Consider the following 22,353-nt stretch of genomic DNA (forward strand, 5'->3'; position numbering starts at 1 on the left):
TGGCTTCACAAATGCTTTGCTGCATACCTCGGTTGTAACGAGTGGTTATTTCAGTCAAAGTTGCTCTTCTATCAGCTTGAATCAGTCTGCCCATTCTCGTCTGAACTCTAGCATCAACAGGCATTTTCGCCCACAGGACTGCTGCATACTGGATGTTTTTCCCTTTTCACACCATTCTTTGTAAACCCTAGAAATGGTTGTGCGTGGAAATCCCAGTAACTGAGCAGATTGTGAAATACTCAGACCGGCCCGCCTGGCACCAACAACCATGCCACGCTCAAAATTGCTTAAATCACCTTTTTTCCCATTCTGACATTCAGTTTGGAGTTCAGGAGATTGTCTTGACCAGGACCACACCCCTAAATGCATTGAAGCAACTGCCATGTGATTGGTTGATTAGATAATTGCCTTAATGAGAAATTGAACAGGTGTTCCTAATAATCCTTTAGGTGAATGTATATTTATTTATTCAGTTTTAGGCAATACATGCTAGGGTTGGGGTTAAGGTTAGGCATGAGAGCTGAATTAAGTTTAAACAATAATTTCAGGTTATGGATAGGTTAAAATTTGGGGTCAGGTTAGGGTTAAGGCTAGGATAATGATTTCTGGAAACATGGATTCTTTGTTTTCTGCTGAATGGAAATTAAAGGGTGGATACTCGAGGTTGTTTTTATGTGTGTGCATAATACATCTTATGTAGAATATCACAGTTTGTTGACTAATCAAATGTTAAGGGCAGCTAAAATGAAATCAGGAAAATACACCATGAATGTGAAAAATACACAAAGGCCCCTGGTTTTAGAGGCCCTCAGCAAGGTTTGATAGAGTAGTCCCTCTGACCAACGAAGTATTTCAGTAGTTCCCTCTTGACAACAGAAAGAAATGTTTTTTATAATTAAATGTTGACTTGTACTAACCGTATAATCAATGAACTATCATACTGCATGCGTTTATTCTTTTTTTTTTTTTTAAAGGGCCACTGCTTCCTGATCTTTTCAGCTTCCGTTAGAAAATAGATCTTGAAATGATGGACCGCAGCTATTCAAATACTGCAGGAATGAACAGCAGACTGAAAAGGGGTAGACATGAAATAGAGGAAAGGTCTGCTGCTTTTTCTGGGGAGAGGGTTTGGAACCATTCAAACAAAAACCATGCCTGATATCTGTATTAAAATGTTCTGTAATTTTTTTTCATACGGTTTTCCATGACTTAAGCCGTGTTAACGTATCTGACTGAGAATGACTAACAAACACATTGTGGGTCATCTGGAGGTCAGGGCTTTTGGGAGTGGCTAATCGGTATTCAGCCTTGATTACTAAAGGCTTATATAGTTGGCTAGACTAATTTCATTTTTAATTGAGTGACAGTCAGTGACTGACACAACAACACAAAATGTGCTGAAGCACATGCACATTATAATGTTACACCTGGGGTGTTGTACTACTTATTCTCAATAGTAACAGGCGTTGCCTGTTTGGTGTGTGGGCAGGGACGACCCTACACACAGATACACACACTCACACTCGGTTGACATCATTATTTTATGTCCACTAGTATGTCCTAACTAAATAATGAATCAGCAGCTTGGAAATATTTTGAAAACAACTTAACAGACAGGATTCTATATATTTCTTTGATGTTACTAAAGGTGTCCGACACAATTGATTTGGGGTCTGGTTGTTTTTCTTATCTATTTAAACAGTATTGATTTATTTGTAGGAAAATGTAATCTGAACAATGCGGTCGATGCTGGTGTATATTCTGTTGAAAAGTCTCGTGTCTAATTTTTTGTCAGACTCTGCCCTCGTTGTTTACCAGAAAACCTTCTGAAGTCAAACACATTTTTAATCGAGGTAAAAGACACCTTTGTCTCTGTGGGAAATGTATAATACCAATAATGTGACTAAACATAAGGATCTGATCAGAGTTAATTGGCGAGTACAGTACATTATTGACAGTATTTACACGTGTTTTAGGTGGGTAAATGAATACGGTCTGAGTCCATGGCAATGCAGCAGGCCTTCGTCAGTCTTCACTTCAGATAGATGCGCTAGATGAATTACCTCCTGTAGGGCCCTTGTGGTCATTTACTAAGCAGTTTCCAAACAAGGTTGTGATTTAGATGGTCACATTGCTCTTAATGGTGCAGCAGTATATTTATTTGTAGAGGACTCAGGGTGGCTGAGCTGAACTCTAGTCATTGCTGGTGTTGTCCATGACAAGTCCTTGGCCGATGAACTTAAAACTGCTGACTCTCTCTGCTGTTTCTCCATTGATACGGCTGAGGTTATGAAGTCAACCATCATCCCCTCTGTTTTGCTGTTGCGGTGGGGAGGGGTCGTTGTCCTGTCACCTCCACCCTGTGGGCTGTAGCAGCTATTTTGAAGAATTGCATTGTGAGCCTGGAACTCACCCATAACGGCGTACGTGGGAGGATCTGTTTCAGCACCATCCGTCGGTGGACAGAGCAACCATGGTTACCATACCTCTATCAGGCTCATTATGGGAAGATACCACACGCCTGTGTAGACTATCGCCTGAGCAGCTCAGAGTGCCCAGTGGCCTTTTTTGAATTGAGATGTTCCACGTGTCCTTTCCCCAGTATTTAGGTAGTATCTTCATACAGCATAAACATTATATATTTTTTTTATTGTAAAGTTGATGATGAAGCATGCAGAATCACAACAGGTTGCTGGTGAACAAGATTAAAGCAAAGGGCTGAGGACAACACAATGGAGGACCCCAAGCTGAAGGGTCAGTGAGGTGTTTCCGGACTGTTCTCCCAGCCTAAGATACAGTGGGGCAAAAATGTATTTAGTCAGCCACCAATTGTGCAAGTTCTCCCACTTAAAAAGAAGAGAGAGGCCTGTAATTTTCATCATAGATACACTTCAACTATGAGAGACAAAATTTGAAAACAAATCCAGAAAATCACATTGTAGGATTTTTAATGAATTTATTGTTAAATTATGGTGGAAAATTAAGTATTTGGTCAATAACAAAAGTTAATCTCAATACTTTGTTATATACCCTTTGTTGGCAATAACAGAGGTCAACGTTTTCACACACTGTTGCTGGTATTTTGGCCCATTCCTCCATGTAGATCTCCTTTAGAGCAGTTATGTTTTGGGGCTGTCGCTGGGCAACACAGACTTTCAACTCCCTCCAGAGATTTTCTATGGGGTTGAGATCTGGTGACTGGCTAGGCCACTGTAGGACCTTGAAATGCTTCTTACGAAGCCACTCCTTTGTTGCCCGGGCGGTGTGTTTGGGATCATTGTCATGCTGAAAGACCCAGCCACGTTTCATCTTCAATGCCCATGCTGATGGAAGAAGGTTTTCACTCAAAATCTCTCGATACATGGCCCCATTCATTCTTTCCTTTACACGGATCAGTCATCCTGGTCCCTTTGTAGAAAAACAGCCCCAAAGCATGATGTTTCCAGGTATGGTGTTCTTTGGATGCAACTCAGCATTCTTTCTCCTCCAAACACGAGTTGAGTTTTAACCAAAAAGTTATATTTTGGTTTCATCTGACCATATGACATTCTCCCAATCCTCTTCTGGACCATCCAAATGCTCTCTAGCAAACCTCAGACGGGCCTGGACATGTACTGGCTTAAGCAGGGGGACACGTCTGGCACTGCAGGATTTGAGTCCCTGGTGGCGTAGTGTGTTACTAATGGTAGCCTTTGTTACCTTGGTCCCAGCTCTCTGCAGGTCATTCACTAAGTCCCCCTGTGTGGTTCTGGGATTTTTGCTCACCGTTCTTGTGATCATTTTGACCCCACGGGGTGAGATCTTGCGTGGAGCCCCGGATCGAGGGAGATTATCTGTGGTCTTGTATGTCTTCCATTTTCTTATAATTGCTCCCACAGTAGATTTCTTCACACCACGCTGCTTACCTATTGCAGATTCAGTCTTCCCAGCCTGGTGCAGGTCTTCAATTTTGTTTCTGGTGTCCTTTGACAGCTCTATGGTCTTGGCCATAGTGGAGTTTGGAGTGTGACTGTTTGAGGTTGTGGACAGGTGTCTTTTATACTGATAACAAGTTCAAACAGGTGCCATTAATACAGGTAACGAGAGGAGGACAGAGAAGCCTCTTAAAGAAGAAGTTACAGGTCGGTGAGAGCCAGAAATCTTGCTTGTTTGTAGGTGACCAAATACTTATTTTACAGAGGAATTTACCAGTAGATTCATTTGAAAATCCTACAATGTGATTTTCTGGATTTTTTTTTCTCATAGTGTACCTACGATGAAAATTACAGGCCTTTCTCATCTTTTTAAGTGGGAGAACTTGCACAATTGGTGGCTGACCAAATACTTTTTTGCCCCACTGTATGCCTATCCAACAGTCCAGCATCCAGCCGCACAGGGTTGTTCCCAAACCCTAGTGATCTGGCTTGTTTCTGACTTTGGAAGAGACAAGTGTGTTAAAGGTTAGAATGTATTGCTTTCAATGCCGTTCTCTCGTAGGTATTCCTTTTTTCCAGGAGTGGCTGTGTGAATAGCAATGGAAATGGCATCCTTCATTGATCGGTTTTTTTGGCAGTCGGGGAATTGGAGCAGGTCCAATGACATTGGCCATCTGCTTTGGGGCAATCGTCATGAGGAAATGTCACCTTGGATTTCTTGGCCACTGGGACAGTGGTGGTCTCCTTGAAGCAATTGGGACTACACCCTGGGACAGGGACAGGTTAAAGATGTCTGTGAAGATCCCCTCCAGTTGGTTTGCACACACTCTGAGGATGTGACCGGGAAAGCCATCTGGCTTTGTGAATATTCATTCATTTGAAAGTCCCTTGCGTCAGGCTGAAGAGAGAGAGAGAGCACCTGATCGTCCAGAGCAGCAGATCGTCCCGTCATCCTGGTTATCTCATTATTGTCTGCCTCACAGTGAGCTTATTTGGGAAAGACGCATCAGTTGGCACCATGAATGTTTAACCTTTTACCTTTCTGATGCGCACTGCTCATACCTGCTAGACACTGGATTGTTGGGGTGTATTCTGTTCATATTAAATGCAACTTTACAAGGATTCAGATTTGTCTGTTCATCCAAGGCTTCTATTTAGGGTAAGTCTTGATTGTCATTGTGGACAATATCCTCAACTTGTTCTAATTAAACCTGTGACTGCCAGTGTATATTCCTCAACATTGGTGGATTAATTTTTAAACATATTCCTCGTCTGCAAGTTGACAGGGAGAGAATTTTACTACTGCAGTGATCCTGGGCTCGGTTCTGGTCCCTTTCCACTTTATACACCAAGTCAGTTGGCTCCTTTATATCCTTGCATGGTCTTTCTAATCAATCCTGTGCCAGCTATGTATCTCCTTTCCTCCATATCAGCATGCATGGCTCAAATATGTGCTTGGATGTTGGCCCAACAACTTAAGATCAACGAGTCACAGCTGTTTTTCCTCTGGGGGAGGTCCTGTCCGCTCCAAGACCTCATAACAACTACACGGTGTCCCCCTCCCACTGAGTGCAAAGAACCTTTTCGCGACCCTGGGTGACACCCCGTCTTTCTCAGCAAACATCTACACTGGGATTTGCTCCTGCAGGTTAATGCTCTAAAACAGTAGAAGAATGTGTGCTTTCTTCATGTAGGAAGCAATGTATCTACTTATCAAGGGGGCCCATGTATCGATATTGCATAAGAATTATGTACATTTGTACTTTAAGACAAAATATAGATTTTACTCTGCCATTAATGTTGCTTGTAAATGGTTGTATGCATTGAAAAAGTTGAATTTATTATTCAAACATACAACTGTTTTACTCCCACCAGTGGACATGAATGTATCTTGTTCTCTTGAGCCTTGGCTATTTGCATTTTGACCTGTCCCTAATAACCTGAATATGGTCAAAACAATCCCTGTAAGCTTATACATGACTTACAACAATGCTCCCCAGAAAGAAGAGAAATCATTTGTTTCAGATATTGACAAAGGTGTAGGTGCTATAGTGCAACATGTTGAGTACACAGCAAAATTATTTATTTGGCTCGCTCCATTTAGGTCACCTGACCAGTAAATATATTTACTTTGCTAAAGTGTTAAATTAATGTCTTTAGCTTTGCGAAATATGCTGTTTGCCAAAGTATATTGAACTATCACCAAGGTATGCCATCCTCAATAGCTCCCTCATGTAGCCTAGATACAAATGCCATCATTGTGGTTCTGCAGAATATATGAGATAATTTGTTCTACCTGACGCCTTAAGGTCCAACATTTTTAGGAATCCTTATATAGAAAATAAAAGAATGAACTCCTTGAACCTCCATGGACAGTAGAGTCTCTGGGGAAAGGAGGTGATTTTGGTTTTGTTCTATGATGCCCACAAGCTGATCTTCATATAATAAATGTAAGCAAAGTACACTGTTGGAATCTGGAGAAAAAAAGTATACACATTTTTTATTTTTCTGATTCAAAATAAGAAATGCAAAACATACTTTAAATTATTTTATTTTTTTATCTATTGGAAGACTTGACAAGTTTTGCAGAATCTGCTTTTATGCACAAAACACTAAAGACATTTTCTCTGTAATCTCAAATTATTTTCTATTATATGTTTAAAAAAGCTACACAGGTCATACAACTCAATATGAAATTGCAAAATAATCAATAAAAATATTGAATATGAAATATTTTTAGATGTTAGCTTAGACTAATCATACTTTAATAGAAAATTATTGTCTTAGACCTCAGAGAGTTTATGCAGTTCACTGAGGGCTGGCTTGACATTAGTTGTAGAGGTGTACAGCTGTATATCTGGCGTGCTTTCCTTCAGTCTTGTTTCAGTGAGTATTAAAGCACAGAAATCCCTGGTTTCACTGTGTGATTGAAACCTTCCCCTGAGTTCACAGAGCTTATACTCCAGTCCTAGCACATTCGCAGACAATATACTTGAAAGAATAGGCTGTGTAGCTTGTCATTTAAGCCCAGCTTTGGAATTCCCTGATTTTTAGCAAGAAAAAAATGCATTTGCAACTCTAGGTCAAAACAATGAGGTTTGGCTGCCAATGTTTTCAACATCTAAACTACATCTCAAAATGTTGCACATTTGCATAGTGAGCCCTTGTTGTCCCTCACAAGTATTGTGGAAAAAGTTCAGAGTATGGCAAAAAAGTGTGTAGTAGAATGCAGGACTGCGGTAATTTGAGACTGCCCTCTTGAGCCTTCAGTTATAAGATTATATCTAATGGCATAGTGTTTTTGTTAATATAGCACGGTGTTCAGCACTTACTCTAGTACTCATAGTTTATTATTAAACTATACTAATGAATATTATATTCTGGGTGATTTATCTCATCTGAAAACTGCCTGACAAAAATATAATGTAATGACATGTTTATATGAATAGTACACTACAGAGGAGGACTGAGGGACTTCATCTCTGTCATGTTTTTCTTTTTGTTTGTGTGTGTGTGTGTGTGTGTGTGTGACCCTATTCACCTGCCATAGTATGTGTGTGTGTGTGTGAATATGAAATGTTCTTGCTGCTTGTCACTTCCAAGGAGCACATGCTCTCATTCCTTAATAGGGATGTTCACCCATTTTATGTTATTTTCATTTTATTTTCACTTTTCACAAAGACATGTTGAGAACAATATAGAAAGGATTACTGTAGGTCTAAGAATGTTTGTTTTTTAAATACAGTCAAATGTTTAGGCAGATTTACCCTTTACCCTTTGAAAATGTATGTTTATAACAACAATACATATTCATTTAAGTTGCATTTTCTTTATCCACAATGCAGTGCAGAGACATACAATTTGGATATAAATTCAGTTGCTTTTTAGTGGAATTTTATATTACAATGTAGTAAATAGCCAAGGAGGTTTCAGCTAAATGGGAAATCCAAATGTAAAAAGGAATTGAATCTCATGTTGTCATATAGAGGAGCACCTTGTGGAACATGCTTAACTGTCTTGGGACCTACATCTGTTCAGAAGCAGAGAACAGGGGAAGAGAAGATGAGCGTGGTGGATTTAGAAGAGTACGCAGAGGAGAAGAAACCCAGTATTCTACCCTTTGAGAGAGAACACTATGTCCTGCACCACTAGAATGCCTGTGGAAATGCAAGAGTTACGCGTATGACAGAGGGAGCGGGGGGGGGGGGGTTATCCCAGCAGGGAGTTGTGTGAGATGATGGATGAGGAATTTTCACTGAGTGACTCAACATCCAACACACACACACACACACACACACTCATACGATACACGTGCACACACACACACACACACACACACACACATGTTTGACTGTAAAAGTCCAGTAGCTTTTTTTGTCTCCTATCTTTTGTAACAAACCAGCAGTATATCACTCATCAACCTTACCTGGCCCTTTAATGACCCAACAGCAGTACCTATCAGACAGAAATAGAATGTGGGGAGAGAAAGAGACAGGGGGAAAGAAAGAGGGGGAGGCAGGAGGAGGGTAAAGAAAGAAAGAACAAAGGAAATGGCTGGTAAAAGGCAGTGAGACAGTGGATGACAGGAGGGAGGGAATTCTGAGGCGGGGGGGGGGTTGACTCATTTTGAGGGCAACTGGTCATTTACCAGCAACATTAATGGTACAGTAAAATGACCCAGTGAAGACTGGCTGGCGAAACAGAACGGAGATGTTAACGTTGTTTTTCCTGATCAGTGATAGTGATATGTGTGCGGTAATGAGGCGGTGTCATAATCCTGACGTATTGGTTTTCAAATTGGGTTTAATTAAAACGATTTCTCCGACCAGGATGCCATTGTCCTGAGGGAGAAAGCTGAGCATGAACCAGATGAAATACGAAGGAGAAATGTTCTCTCTGTCTGTGTGTGAGTGTGCGCGATCGTGCATGTGCGAGTGCGTGTGTGCGTGTGTGCACGTTGCTCACGTGTGCCTGTGTGTTCGTGTGTTTGTGTGCGTTATCTTGTGCATCCGAGCATTGCATGCGTGTTATTCACAGTCAGTCTGTGTCTAGTACAAATTGATATTTTTAGAGAGGGCAGGACTTTTAGACAACACGTTCTGCTTCCTGACATGGTGATATTCTCGATTACAGCCTGTACTCAAGGCCGGCCATCCATATCTATACTATACCACAACTGCCGTGGCTAAAAGGACACATACACATGCAGACACATCATTCTTTGTGGGTCGTAATAAGCCACTGCCAGTAATGTTTAATCTCATCAGGGAAGCCTGTAATGTGTCTTTGGTAAGAAGGGCTGTATAATCACACTATTAACCTGAAGGTAGTGTGTCTCGCTTTGTGGGTATGTTATCGGTATCTCTGTAGTCTCTCCTCGTCTCTCCGTCGTCTCTCCTGTGTCTTTGTTTCCTGTTTTAATGGGCAGGGTAGGGGTAATAGTTTGGGAGTGTTTATGATTGCATGACTACACACCTCATCTGAGCTGTGCTCACTCTCTTATGCAAATGTGCCAGAAATCTACTCTCCATTTTAGTGTCGCTGTAAAGAGTCAATCTTTTCTTGCGCGCGCGTCTGTGCATGGGTGGATGTGCGTGTGAGTGTTTGTGCGTGCATGTCTGAGTGGGTTTGCGTCAGCGCGTGCCTATATCTGTATGTATGTGTGTGTGCGACCTGCTGGGAAAATGAAATAAACAAAGCCCACAAAAGGATGTTTTGAGAGGTGTGAGTTAGCAAGAGACAGGCTGAGACAAAGAGGCGAACAGGGAGAGAGCCAGACGCTGTAGTAACTGTCACTCACAACGCTGCATCAAGAGCTGCTTTCGTGAGGAAAGAGGCTGACAGAATAATATCCTACTCTTCTCATTTCACCTCCTCTGATATCCGTCCCCGAGCTCCCCAACACTGGCTAGAGTCATAATGAATGTTATGAATATTTAGTGGACATTTTAATATTTAGTGTTTTCTTTGGGCCTTTTCTCATCTTTTCTTCCACTTTCCTCTTCTTATTTGTTTTCCCCCTCATCTCTCTTTTTCTGTTCTCAAATTTGACCCTCCCTTTTTACGATCTTCTCCCGCACTGTTCTCTCTGTCTTCATCTCAACTCTGTTCTCTCTCATTTATTTTCATTATCCTCTTGTCCTCTCTTCTAATCTCTTCTGCTCTCATCTCCTGTTCTCTCTTTTCACTCTGTTTTCTCTCCCTACATTGCCCTTTGTGTTTATTTTCTAAGCTATATTCTCTTTTCCTTAACCACTCCCTCAATTCTTTCATCTTCTTAGCATGGTTTTTGATCTTACGGATGGACAATTTTGTTCTTTCTCTTCTCCTCTGCTATATAATACTGTTGATTCTGAGATTATTTTCAATTGTCTTCCCTGCTTTACAGATTTGAGCTGAATCTGAGCCAAGCCAGTGTCTCCATGAGACTGAGGCAGTGGGCTACTCCAATAACAGTGATAAGCAAACTCGGAGAGCCAATCAGAAAGATTCTAGCAACATGAAGACCAACCGGAGGTGGAAAACCGAGGAGGGTATAGAAGGACTATAACTGCTTGGGTACCCTGTCAACTTGTACCCCTCTATATCCCCTTCAGTTCCCTCTAGCCCCCATCACCTTCAGTCTCTACCCTCACAGTTAACAACCTCAAACAGACCCCAAACCGTCCTTCCGACATGACCAATAACAGCAGCTCCCCTGGCACCTGGGAGAACCCTGATTGGTCCCAGTGCCCACCTTCGGTGGGCGGGGCCACATTCCTCATTGTGGCTTACAGCACGGTGATCGCGGTGGGGTTGCTAGGCAACGTGGGCCTGGTGTTTATCATTGGCCGGCAGAAGGAGCTGCGTAACGTCACGAACATTCTGATCGCCAACCTGTCGTGCTCGGACATCCTGATGTGTGTGGTGTGTCTGCCAGTCACCGTGATCTACACTCTGATGGACCGTTGGGTTCTTGGGGAGGCACTTTGCAAGGTGAGAACACACCATTTTGTTTAAGGGAACATTGATGATCCAGATTTCCTGCGCCTGTGTGTGTGACTGTTTGATAATATACGGTGTTCTGGTCTGATCCGGTCTGTCTCAGGTCACTCCGTTCGTACAGTGTACGTCAGTGACCGTGTCTATATTCTCCCTGGTGTTGATTGCATTGGAGCGCCATCAGCTGATCTTGCACCCGACTGGCTGGTCGCCAGCAGCCGGTCACTCCTACCTGGCCGTAGGTCTCACGTGGTTGGTCGCTTGCTTCATTTCCCTCCCCTTCCTGTCCTACAACATCACAACATACCCCTTCCAGAATCTCACCCTGCCCGCGAATCCTTTCAGGTGAGTCAGTGTGTGTGTGTGTGTGTGTGTGAATTTGACATGTGAACAATCGTAAAGTTGATGTGTGCCACATGAAGCATCACCATCTACCTACCACTGTTTTTCTGTGGAATGCATCTACGTACAGTACAATACATACAGAACATCCCTCTCTCTCTATTTCAGAGACCATGTGATCTGCATGGAGAAATGGCCGTCAGAAAGACACCGCCTGGCCTACACAACCTCCCTGCTTTTGTTCCAGTATTGCCTCCCTCTACTGCTGGTGCTGCTCTGCTACCTCCGCATCTTCCTACGGTTACGTCGACGCAGGTGACACACACACACACACAGACACACACAGACACACACACACACAGACACACACACACACCCAGACACACCACACACAAAAATTAGGAAACTATAACTACCAGGTTTTTCTTCAACATAACTGTCCACAACAGGTCAATGAAGGCCATGTTCAAGTTCTAAAATGTGTGACGGGTTGTATTTCCAAACACCTACAGCTCCTGCTTCAGCTCAGCTGGCTGATGAAAGATTTAGGAGCATTGAAAGAACAGAATGTTTTGGATAATTTCCCAAATCACCTGCCGTGGCCTCTACACAGCTTCTGACTTCCCCCACAAGGTTGCCCGGGTCATGCTTCTGCTGACCTCATTTCTCCCAGTTTGTGAGATTACTGTCGCCAACTGTGCCCAATTACTGTCAAAGAGGCATTTCTAGTTCTGGCACGTGATGATTATGGCAGCATCCCTGCTGTGTCTTCTCTCTCCACAAAGAAAGCCTGCTCCATAATACCCCCAGAGGGAGCACCGGGTTTCAAACAAGGCACGATTAAAACAAACTGTCCACTGGTAGAAAGTTGATTGACACCACTGGTGTTTTCACAGCGTTGCCCTGGACAACGAAGATGTGAAGTTCGTTTAAAAACTCCAGGGCACTGTGAGTCCCTGGCCCTTTCATAGCATTGTGAGGTCATCTGTCCTGATGACCTCCACACCATGTCCGAAGGCAAGGACAGCTGGTGCAGTCGGTACTTTCTGGTTCTCATAAAGGGGCGAATGTTCCATCCTATTCTAGACATACAGGTCCTCACTGGCTGTCTCTGTGTCTATCATATCTGTTGAAGTACACATACTGCTATTGCCCCCCCCCCGCCCCCCCACACACACCAACCTGCTTCTTGTACTCCCTGGAAATCGCGTAAGCGGAGCCGGCCAAGAAGAGCGAATGTCTCTTACTGAGTGAATGAGTGACTGACACTTGTTAAAAAATGCATTTGGCGATTGTTGTCATGCTGTATTTACAACTGAGAAAAACATTCATAACTGGCGTCAGTCCAATTACTGGTGTACATTTACTGGTGCTTTATTTGTATGTGATGATATAGTTTAGATTAATGGATTCGTGTTTTAAGAACTACATTTTGCAAATGAAATACCAAGGTTCCTCGGTTGTGCAGAGGTAATATGCTGTATTACAGCAGCAAACCGACCACTAGACTATGTGTGGTTAGCTCTAGAGTGGTTAGTAAGCCTTATGGATGATGCACATTGGGCAGCATTGCCCAGGGAGGTGGGGCGCATTGTCAGCAGGGATTTCCTGCTCGATGTCTAGAAAATCCTGTTGGCAGTTCGGGCACCTGCAAAAGCAACCTGAGGTCATTATATGAGCAGTGACTAGATGCAATTAGGAATGACACAAAGAAATGTAATGAAATAGAAAAGATATTCCCTTGCAGAGTTTTTGGGAACAGTGCTTTGAAAATAAATCATAATGGGCCAAGCTGGAGGTAAATGAATTGTGTGTTTACTCAGACACGGGTAGTGTAAGGCATCAGGACAGTAACCTATGAATTCCCAATGATGAACACGTGAATTAATTCAATTAATAAATGAAGTAATAGTTAATAATGTGTTAATTATTTAATATAAATGTAACTATTCAATACATGGTGTTGTATACATCCCAAACCATCTAAGAGAATTGAAAAAAACATACGTACGAAAATTACTAAGAAACAGACATTACTAAGAACCAAAATTGGAAATGTGCGGTATGAGTGCCAAGTTCAAGTTCCTTTGGTGTGCTTCCCCCATTCAGGGATGTGGTGGAGCGGAGCCGCAAGGCCAGAGGAGCGCAGAGGATCAATGCAATGCTGGCAGCCATTGTAGCCGCCTTCGCCCTCTGCTGGCTGCCGCTTAATGTGTTCAACACAATATTCGACTGGCACCACCAGGTCCTGCCCGCGTGCCAGCACGATGCTGTGTTCTCAGCCTGCCACCTCACCGCGATGGCCTCCACCTGCGTCAATCCGGTGGTGAGTGGAATTTAACAGAGCTGAATTTAAATTGATTTAACAGAATGCTACTTGCTGGATTCACTAATGTAGTGGAAATTAAAATGCAATTATGAAACACATTCAAGTGTTGGTGTTCTGCATTAAATCTCTGTCTGCACACAGGTGTACGGCTTCCTGAACAGTAACTTCCAGAGGGAGTTAAAGACCCAGCTCCAGCGCTGCCACTGTGGCTTGGGGGCACCAGAGAGCTATGAGAGTTTCCCGCTATCCACCGTCGGCAGTGAGGGGATCACCAAGATGTCAACTTTGAACCGGGCGGGGTCGATGAGCGCTGTACCCCCTCCACGGGCAGAGCCCAGTGTTAGCATATGTAGCTAACAGCTTGCCTACAGTACTAATGGCTAAAGCTAATGGTTGAGAGCTACTTGACATTACATATTATGTATAGCTTTCGGACAGCACATAAACAAAAAGGATAAAGTTCATAACAAGCAATTAAATAACAGACAGAAAACCCTAATGGACATTGTTTGCAGAGAAAAGCAAATGCTAATGGACAGACAGGATAGGCAGAGTTGGTGGGCTCTAGTCTCCATGATGATCGGTCGATTTCTGAATTCCTACAAAGCATTGCAGAATGAGCAGAGTATACAGAACTAATGAATGCACTTAGCTAAAAGCAAACAAACAGATCCATACAGCTTATCGACGGAGCAGCATGGACAGAGCGCTACAAGCAGCTTCGCCAGGTAGCAAACAGCTGGACAGACAGAAAGACTGACAGACGCAGGGACGCGTGGGTTCTGTTTCCATGGTGACTGTGTATTTCTAAGCCAATACAGTTTGACCCAGAGGAACTGCCGTCACCAGAGTTTGGCGTCATCCTTGGGTGTTAAGCTTCTTTCCCGCCAGTCGGAACAGATAGACAGTCAGTGAGATAGACAGTGTATCAGACAGACAATTCTGAAATTAAGGGTGTCTTGAGCTGATAAGACAGCGGTGTTTGTAACGTGAGAATAAACCCATTGACACCCACAGTCTTCCCTCCCAGTCTGGTGATGTGTGACAACTGTAGGACAATGTGTAAGCTGCTTAGCAATCAGCAAGGTCAGACTAAGAAAGAGAGACAGACAGGAAAACGGAGGCGGAGAGGGAGAGGGGAATAATGGACCCATGCGGTGGCGGTGCTTCCTGTAGTGCTGTGCGTCCAACAGCGAGCCAGTGGGTAGCGGGTGACTGACAGCTGTGTCTGGCAGGGAGGCTGCAGGCTGGCTGAGAGGGAGGTCCTGGTGCTGCTGATGCACTGCAGAAAGACCACACACACAGCTGGATGGATGACTGGCTGGCTGGTTTACCGGCGGAATGTCTGGCTGACTGACTGGCTGGCTGGTTTACTCGCTGCTCGCTGTATGTCTGGCCGATTGACTGTCTGGCTGGTTTACTTGCGGAAGTTTTCGCTGACTGACTGTCTGGCTGGTATATTGGGTTTATGTCTGGTTGACGTGACTGTCTAGCTGGTTTACTGCTTTTGTCTGGCTGACTGACTGTCTGGCTGTATGTCTGGCTGATTGACTGTCTTGCTGGTATACTGGCTGGTGGACTGTCTGGCTGGTCTCCTGGCTTTATGTCTGGCTGACTGACTGTCTGGAAACTGGCTGGTGTTTGTCTTGGAAGGCTGGCCACTGTATATCTTTGTAATGAATCCACATCAACTTTACGATTGTACAAAACGGAAGGAAAATCTGTTTAAATATACATTCCATGATTTTTATATTTTCGACAAAAAGGTTAAAAAGATCTACTAGTTTTATAAAGCAAAAAAAACAAACATTCAGTGTGATTCCTGAAGCAGATGTTTTTCTTCTCTATCTTGTGTTTCATTTGTGGTGAGACTGCAAAAACTCTGACATCCAGCTTGATATTGTACATCTGCAATTCATTTTATTATTGACTGTTTTTGTTGTTGTTTTAAGTTGGCTCTAAGTTTTAATGATCCAACCATATCCTTCATGTATGAAATGTATGAAATGTTGAATTACCAAATTTACTGTGGCGTTCGTGTGTCTGTGTGTATACATATGTTACTATTCTTCACAGTGTAGTAACCCAGTAACCCATGGGAAATTAGGGAAGGTGACGACCTTTAGGTATTTCTCACTTTAATAAAGGTTTTTGGGGTTATATAAGGGTTAGTTTTGGGGTGTGGGATTAGGAAAAATTGGATTTAAATAGGTTAAAGTTAGTGTTAGGGTAACAGGGTACGTTTTGTAACCTCTACTGTCCTAGTGTGAACCAGAAATCTTTGAGGGATAGTAAAACAAGGAAAGTTTGACCTTGTGGAGACATTTTCCCAATCCCCATGAGGAAAATACATCTCATTTTGTCTGAAGAGTTAGGGGAAGGTGTTACAGAAAATATTATATACTATCCACAAGGATAGTAAAACATTGATACCAGGCTGCAAATAAGCATCTGTAAATCCCAGGCTGTAAATCCTAGGCTGCAAATACCAGACAGTAAATACCAGGCAGTAAATACCAGGCAGTCATACAATCCCTGCTGTTTACTCTCAATCTGTAGTGAGGATCTTCTGGAACATTCCAAATTGTTTTAGCCATCTGAAATTGAAGAGGCTCAAGACTTTCTTAACTACTTTGTTAGTGTAGTTGGACCATTTCAGGAAAGGAAGGTAAAGGTTTTGACCCTTTCTACAGTGACCTCCATTGAGCAAACGTCCCGTCTGCTAATTTGTTGTGACAGACATATGAACGTAGCAACTATCACATTGGCCCCTTCTCATTGTCACCTGCCCCCAGGAAGTTACCCTAAGAGGTGATGTGATTTCTTAAATGGAACCCGGGAACAGTTATTCAGTTTCTGCTATTTAAAATTGGGTTATTAATAATTCTTAACGTTTGATCTTGGTCTACATCTGGTCATTTCAGAATCACACAGTTGTTGATGATTTTGGTGTATTGGACAGATTCTGGCAATAGAACAGATGGGAGTATGATGGTTAAAATTGTTCACTAATCAGACCTTCCAATATAGAGAAGTTTGATTAGATCTCCTTTACATGCAATTGTTAGATGATGAAATTGTCTGATCACTGAAGTTTTTTCATTCTCTAAAATAAACAAGGAAGAGACAGCTGTCAGGGGACAGGTCACCAAAATTAGGACTGACTCCAAACAATTTGTGCCATTTCAATGTTTTAATGGTAGAAAATAAATTCTGATATCCATTTGCTGTAAAAAAAAAAAAAGAAAAGAAAAAAAACATGTGTGCAGTGTTTATATTGCTTTATTATTTTTATTTTAATGTAGCTCTTTGCTGAACTTCCTAGTCTACTAAATATATCTAGTTGACTATTCTATTCTACAAAAAAAAAACTGGTTATACTGTTAATGTTCAATGCTCTTAGATTAGATACTCACTGAGCTCCTGTGCAAGTCAAAATGACTGGGGGTTTAGGAGAGCACATGGGAAACTAAAAGAAGAGGTTCAAACTTCCCAGACAGTTACAATGATGAAAAGACACCGTGAAGTAACATTAGCCAGACTGGTTGGCATGACAACCCAACAGGAGTTGTCTGAAGCAGAAATGATGAGGCTGTAGATCAGAAAGGCTCAAAGGATGACAGCCAGGTCCTGGTTTTTCCTGGGGGAATCTTCTGCACTTCAGCCTCCAGAGGGTAAAAGTCTCCCTTTCTCAGCCCTCATCTATCTCCATCTCTCAGCATTCTGCAAGATTACTACAGTGCTGCAGTGTTACATAGAAAGATTGAAGGAGTACTGTCCGAGAAATTATAAATGATCACATCGATCTCAGGTTTCAGAAACATGCAAAGTAAAACAAACTCCAGCCGGATTAAATCTGGCATTTATCTGTGGGCATGCGCGCACACATTTATACAAACGCACATATACAGAGAACACAGACACACAGAAAAACGCAGCGCACACAGAGCTGCCACCAGCTGTTAACTCCCACTCAAGGGAAGGGTAGAGTGTTTAGTGCCCCCAAAACATCATTCCGACTTGACATGACAAATATGACTCGACGTCTCTAGACAATTTCCTTGCCACAGTTTAAGCCCTCAACTCCAAGGTTCACCCCGTCCATCTCCCCCCAGCCCCCCAGCCCCCCACCCTCCCACGCGCGCAGCGGCTCACACTGACAACTCAGCCATTTTACGGCAGGAGGCTCAACCATCATAGCTGGATGAGGAGACAATCTGGGTTGTGAACAGAAGAGGTGCAAACATAGTGGTGTGAAGTTGGAGTGACTGTGAATGTTGGGTTTTGGATGCTCCGTTGCCTTGGTGTCCCGCTGCTTCATTAACTCTGTATAATGTGGAGAAGTGTTTTGTAGGCTGACCCATGTTGCTGCATAATTTGACACACACACACACACACACACACACACACACAGTTTGGTGGAAAGAGACAACAGGTGGTTAAAGCTGTATGAGTCATAACATATATAACCATCATCTAAACTGTGTTTGAACACTAATCATCATGCATTTACGAATGTTCTTCTGTGTGTCTGTGTGTGTTTGTGTATGTGTGCCTGCACATAATCACCACCCTAAGTGTGTTTGCCCTTACTAATGATCACACACTCATATACAGAGAGAACTTCACAAAGATTACAGGTACAGTAAACAGAGCTTCATCTAATGACCCTACAGTGGGCTAGACATCTGGACAATACATGTTTGTATGTGTGTGTGTGTGTGTGTGTGTGTGTGTGTGTGTGTGTGTGTGTGTGTGACTGCGTGTGTATATACTATATGTGTGTGCGTTTGACTGTGTCTGTACTGCAGCGTCAAGACAGAGTTTCTTTTTCCAAGTGTACTGAGATTCTTTTTAAAAGCACTTTAAACAAAAATGTATTTGTGATTCAACTGATGGTTGAATTGAATGTTACGTGAATGTTTTTTAATAGAAGTATGTGTGTTGTTGGTCCAGAAAATGATTGTTTAGAATGGTCTTTGGTTTCCAGTGCAAACGCAGTAACCCAGCTTGATAGAGATGTCATGAATTGATTCATAGTCCTGAGCCGACGGCCAATCATTGGACAGTACAACCTGTAAACACCACCTTCTCTACTGATTCTCGACGTTCTATATTAAAAACTTTTATCTTCCTCTTTTTTTGTCTCATCTTCTGTTATTTGATCGGCGTAGAACAGCCTTGAGCAGATGTAGCCTGTGAACTAAACATTCCTTTCAGATATCATCATTATTTTCTATTATACAATCCCTATTGATTTTTAAAAACTGAATTGCTTTGTGAAGTGTTTGAATACAAGTGTCCAACCTGAATCTCTGTGTTTGAATGTTATTTCTAGGATTGGCATCTACAAATGAGTACGGATTTTTGTTGTGTATGTTGGGATGAGTTAAACATTGGAGCTCTCCTCTTAAACTTCCCTTGATCTTTTTCTCTGTAATGTCACAGGTCAGAGGAGGATTTTGGGAACGTGAGAGGGATGGAGGGAGGAATCAGGGCTTCTCAAAACAGCATTGTGATGTGTGACGAGAGATTGTTCCCTCCTGCCTTTTCCCTCCCCTTTTGTAATTCCTGTAGACCTCCAGGGAGCAGATTACATTGCCTGTGGAGTAAATATGTCTAGCTTATAAAGGCTGTGTCATTTCAAAGTCACTGGAAGAGGATCATTTTATCTCCCTCAGCTTTGGGACACTTGGGCAAACGGCGGATGCGCACGTAAATGCGTGCGTGAAGGAGAGAGGGGAAGGAGGTCATTTGGGAGAACGTACAAACACAGAGCTCGTTTGCCCCGCCTGCCTCCACTGCACTCCCGCGAGCCGCTAAATGGCTTGTTTTTAATGTGCTTGTCTACGTTCGGAGCACATCGGTCACGTGTCGACCTCATCGTGTTTCCCACCTCTCATCCGTTTGTTGCGCCTGTTGATCTACCCTATGGATTTCCAGGTTGCACTCTGCCCTCTATGGAGAATGCCTGCACTCAGTATCCCGGTCTGTCGCCCTGTCAGGCGCGATGCTTGAATAGAAACAGTATTGCCACAGCAGCGTAAGAGTTGATTAGCAGTTGAGGACACTTGATTCAGCCCACATCATCAGCAGCAACATTCAGGCTGCGTGGTTACAACCTTGTGTGTGAGTGATGCAGAGAGAGCTGAGAGGAATATCTGAATCAAACACCCACGACTCAACTCAGTCCCTGCTCCGGTTGGGATTCGCACGCTTGTCAGCAAGGCACAGAGCACTGGCCACCCAGCCGTTAGCAGATGATTAATATTAGCCAGCACTAAATGTAACTCACAATAACGAACAAATCAAGCTAACTAGGAGATTTACATGAATCACTGACATATGGGTGATGACACGATCTTTTCAATCATAAATTCAAATCACCATTTCATTTTTGCATTTTATTTGTTGAAATATTACATCAACTACTGTATGTTTTACATTTATAAACGTTGGGGCATTTACTCCGTTGGGACAGTCCCCACCTTCCTCCCTTCTCAACACCAGGGGTCAAAGCAGGTTTTTCAGATATTTAAATTTTTTGCTTACCTCACTGGTGTCTTAAACCAGAAATATATCACAAACTCCCTTGGATGAAAAAAAATATTTTTTCATCAGATCAGATATTTCTTATAAATTAATTGTACAACCCCCGTTCTTAAAAAGTTGGGACACAGAATGCAATAATGTGCAAATCATTTAAACCCTATATTCAGCAGAAAATAGTACAATAGGCAACATGTCAAATGTTTAAACTGAGAAATTCAATTGATTCTTGAAAAATATATGCCAATTTTGAATTTGATGCCAGCAACTCATTTCTAAAAAGTTGGAACAGGGGCAACAAAAGACTGGAAATTTTGTGTAATGCAAAAAAATAGAACCTGGTGGAACATCATGGTATAAAAAGAGCATCCCAGAGATGATGAGTCTGTCAGAAGTAAGTGAAATCACTGCATGAGCTCAGGAGTATTTCCAAAAACCACTGTCTGTGAACCCAGTTTGTTGCCTCATCCACAAATGCAAGTTAAAACTCTACCATGCAAAGAAGAAACCATATATAAACAAGATCCAGAAACGCAGCCATGTTCTCTGGGCCCAAGCTCATTTAAGATGGACTGAGTAGAAGTAAAAAACAGCACTTTGGTCTGACGAATCAAAACTTTTAATTATTTTTGGGAATCATGGACGCCTCTGAGCTAAAGAAGAGAGGGGCCATCTGGCTTGTTATCAGCATGTAGTTCAAAAGCCAGCAGTCATGATGGTATGGGGGTGCATTAGTGACCACGGCATGGGTGACATGCACATCTGTGAAGGCACCATTAATGCTGAACAATATATACAGATTTTGGAGCAACATATATTGCCATCCAGACAGTCTTTCAAAACTTCAGCAATTGGTCTCCTCAGTTCCCAAACACTTAACTTAGTGGTGTTAAAACAAGAGGTGATGCCGCACAGTGGAAAACATGCCCAAACTTTTTGAAACGTGTTGCTGGCATCAAATTCACAATGGGCATGTATTTCAGAAAACAATAGGATTTCTCTGGTCCAACATTTGATACGTTGTCTTTGTACTATTTTCAGTTATATTTAGAGATTAAATGATTTGCACATGATTGCATTCTCTTTTTATTTGCATTTTACGTAGCGTCCCATATTATTGGAAAGAGGTTTGTATGTTTGTCTTTTTGTATATGTAACAAAAGGTATTTAGTTAATTAAAAAGGATGGAAATAAACAAGACTAAATTATTACTCAAATTACAAAGATTTGACTGAGACCTAATTATATTTGAGTGTAAAAGACTAACACTTATATAAAAACGGGGAAGAAATAGTGCAGAAATGTCACATTGACATGGACAAACACTGAAATTAGAAAAATTTGAAAGTCAATTTATAGTGATGCCTCTAGCTATGAAATGTCAACCAGGGTTAAGTCAAACAGAGAAGTTAATCATACAATGCCGTTTCCTTAACATCTTTTTCTAATCGCTCCCCCTTGTCATGTCCTCTTTTCTCTGTATCTCCTTCTCGTTCTCCCTTGTCCTTCCTCATTCTCCTCCTCTTCTTATCATCCCATCTACTTTTCTCCTGCTCTCATTTCCCTCACCCCACCTCCCTCTTTTTCTCCTTCTCGTCCCCCGGCTCCACGCTCTGCTCTTTCCCCATTATCTCTTGATAACTCATCCATAATTCATCAAGTAATTTTTCTTCAAAATCACAATGGAAAACATCAAACAAGTGCCAACATTTTATTTTATTTATATACTATGTCCATGCCACTTTTCTCAGACACTTTCTGTCTAAATACTGATTAAAAATTACTCATTTTGTGACATGTTCAATAACCTCCTAGGCGTGTCCTGTTCTACAACTTGCATCTGCAGTCAGCCAGCCTGGGTCACTGGTTTTCAAGGGTTTTACTGCTTTCCTAAGCATTTGGCGTCATTTCTAGTCATTTCTCCTATTCCCACTGAACCGATAACCCGATGACCTCGCTGGAACAGTTCAGTATGATGTAAATTCTTTGATGTTGAAAAATGCTCTTTATGGTCTTCAACGTAGTTCTCCACACGGACCACTTCCCCCTCGTTGCCTAAAATGTGGTCTACTGGAAGATCCAACAGCCTTTCATAGGGGTTAAGCCTGTCTAGCACTGTATTTTCAGTTGTGTTTAAGACGATGGGACTTTATTAGTGTTTAACTTGAGTAGTTTGTGTGACATCCTATTAAAATGTGCTCACTGTCCATTCCCTTGTGGGTGATACATTGAATATAC

At 42.3% G+C, this 22,353-nt stretch overlaps 1 protein-coding gene across 1 annotated transcript in view; it reads left to right on the forward strand.

The window, feature by feature from the left end:
• Positions 1 to 16,808, forward strand: part of npy8ar (neuropeptide Y receptor Y8a) — a 28,887-nt gene extending 12,079 nt beyond the window's left edge. Inside the window, exons 2-6 of the mRNA XM_010878142.4 lie at positions 10,303 to 10,889; positions 11,002 to 11,240; positions 11,406 to 11,552; positions 13,347 to 13,563; positions 13,708 to 16,808. Of these exons, the coding sequence (XP_010876444.1) occupies positions 10,590 to 10,889; positions 11,002 to 11,240; positions 11,406 to 11,552; positions 13,347 to 13,563; positions 13,708 to 13,923 (1,119 nt within the window). The 5' untranslated portion in view covers positions 10,303 to 10,589 and the 3' untranslated portion in view covers positions 13,924 to 16,808. The remainder of the gene's footprint in view (positions 1 to 10,302; positions 10,890 to 11,001; positions 11,241 to 11,405; positions 11,553 to 13,346; positions 13,564 to 13,707) is intronic.
• The last annotated feature ends 5,545 nt before the right edge of the window (positions 16,809 to 22,353 follow it).

Source organism: Esox lucius, chromosome 14 (genome assembly GCF_011004845.1).
Source record: "Esox lucius isolate fEsoLuc1 chromosome 14, fEsoLuc1.pri, whole genome shotgun sequence".
Lineage (NCBI taxonomy): Eukaryota > Metazoa > Chordata > Actinopteri > Esociformes > Esocidae > Esox > Esox lucius.